Source organism: Eimeria tenella, genomic scaffold, assembly GCF_000499545.2.
Source record: "Eimeria tenella Houghton genomic scaffold, Eth_scaff4251, whole genome shotgun sequence".
NCBI classification, from domain to species: Eukaryota; Apicomplexa; class Conoidasida; order Eucoccidiorida; family Eimeriidae; genus Eimeria; species Eimeria tenella.
The window spans coordinates 1,214-2,990 of NW_013545168.1; the positions used below are offsets into that span (position 1 = coordinate 1,214).

The following is a 1,777-nucleotide window of genomic DNA, read 5'->3' on the forward strand; positions in this document are numbered from 1 at the left end:
AAAATGCAGACACCCCACAGAGCACAGAGACAAAAGCTGTGTCCAGTGTTATTAGCCCTCCAGCTGCTGCCAGCCTTCTGCCTGCAGCAGCAGCTGCAGCAGCAGCTGCAGCAGCAGAACAACTGCAGCACCGGCAGCTGCCACCGAATAGGAGCAGAAGCTGCGGCCCCAGCGCCAGCAGCAGCAGCCTGGGCGCCGCAGCTGCCCGCTGCTGCTGCTGCTGCTGCTGCTGCTGCTGGGGGGCCTCCGCTGCTGCCACCGGGCCAAAACAGAATTATCGCATTGGGGGGGCCCCCCTCCTCCCCTTTCATGGGGCCCCCTTGCCCACAAAGAGGGCCCCCTGAAGCCCCGCCGCCAGCGAATATCCCCGGGGGGCCCATAGGGGCCCCTAGGGGGCCCTAGGGGGCCCCTTGGGTTCACTTGGCAGCAAAGAGGCCCCGGAAGGCGGAGGCGAGCGCTGAAGGCCAAGAGCCCCAGCTGCGTCCGGGGGCCTCCCTTTCGCGCTGCGCTGGTCTTGCTGCTGCTGCTCTTGCTGCTGCTGCTCGCTGCAGCCTATGGTGGGCCCTTTCTCTCAAACGTTCAAAAACGGAGAAGTCCCCAGGCTTAAGAGACTGCGGCAGCGAATGCACAGCAGCCCGAATGGCTGGAGAGGGGCCCCCAAGGGCCCTGGGGGGGAAGCTGGCTCTGCTGCTGATTGCGGGGGGCCCCCTCCCCACAGTCTGTGTCCGCTGCTGCAACGGGGCCCCTGGGAGGGGGCTCTGGCTGGGAGTTTGTTCGTCTAGGGCCCCGTAGCCGCTGCACTCCCTACTGAGGGTCCCCTGCCTCCGGGGGGCCCCCCCCGGGGCCCCCGGAGTCCCCGGCGTCCCCGGGTCCTCCGGGGGCGCCCTGGGCGCCGGCGACCCCGGGGGCCCCGGGGACCCCGGCGACCCCGGGGGCCCCTGGGGGTCCCCCGAGGGGGGCCCCCCGGGGAGAGCAGCAACTGTGCTGCTGCCCCGGCCGAGCACCGCAGCATTGTCTGTTGGAGATCCCTCAACTGTGGGGACAATATAAGCAACAACTGCTGTAATGTCATCAGGTTTGCCCCCCACAAGTCTGCGGCCCACTTCGTCAAAAGCTGCTTTAGAAAAGGGAGTGACCACTGGACAAGAAACCCCAGGGGGGGCCTCTCCCGCCTTCACCGCCCTCTGCGCAGCAGCAGCAGCAGCAGCAACAGCAGCAGCAGCAGCAGCAGCAGCAGCAGCGAAACAGTCAGGATTTGCCCCTGAGCGCCAAACGCGGCGTCGCTACGTGTCTGCCTCCCCGCCCCTGCCCGCGGGCGTCTACCCGCGTGCGAAACGCGGATTCAGGGTTTAGGGTTTAGGGTTTGGCGGGCGGACCTCGAGGAGCGCGTCGACGAGGACGGCGGGGTGGCAGGCGGGGGCCCTTCCGGGCTGCGCGTTGCCCCAGCAGAGCTGGTTGAAAGTGTCGAGCAAATCGTCGTCAAACAAGTTGTCGAAAAGCCCATCCGACCCCAGCAGCACAATGTCCCCCGGCTGCACTGCAGCAGAACCCACGTGGGCGCTCTGCGTGGTTCTGCGCAGCAGCGCCTCCTGCGAACAGTCCGAGTCGGGCATGCGCGAGATTTGAAAGGGGCAGTTGAAGAAGTGCTGCTGCGCAACAGTGCGGTAGACCACCTGGTAGCCGCCGTAGGCCGCGGGGTCGGCCACGCGGGCCCTGCACGTGTGGCAGCTTGCATGCGAGAACTCCAGGGGCCCCGGGTACCGCCGGGGGGGGGCCC

At 67.7% G+C, this 1,777-nt stretch overlaps 1 protein-coding gene across 1 annotated transcript; it reads right to left on the reverse strand.

Annotated features, from left to right (window-relative positions):
* Nucleotides 1-416: 416 nt before the first annotated feature.
* Nucleotides 417-1,613, reverse strand: ETH_00035925 (T-cell activation protein phosphatase 2C, putative; the record flags this gene model as incomplete). Its single annotated transcript, XM_013379967.1, has 2 exons — nt 417-1,184; nt 1,377-1,613. 2 exons carry the CDS (start codon nt 1,611-1,613, stop codon nt 417-419), a joined length of 1,005 nt encoding a protein of 334 aa, XP_013235421.1.
* Nucleotides 1,614-1,777: the final 164 nt, after the last annotated feature.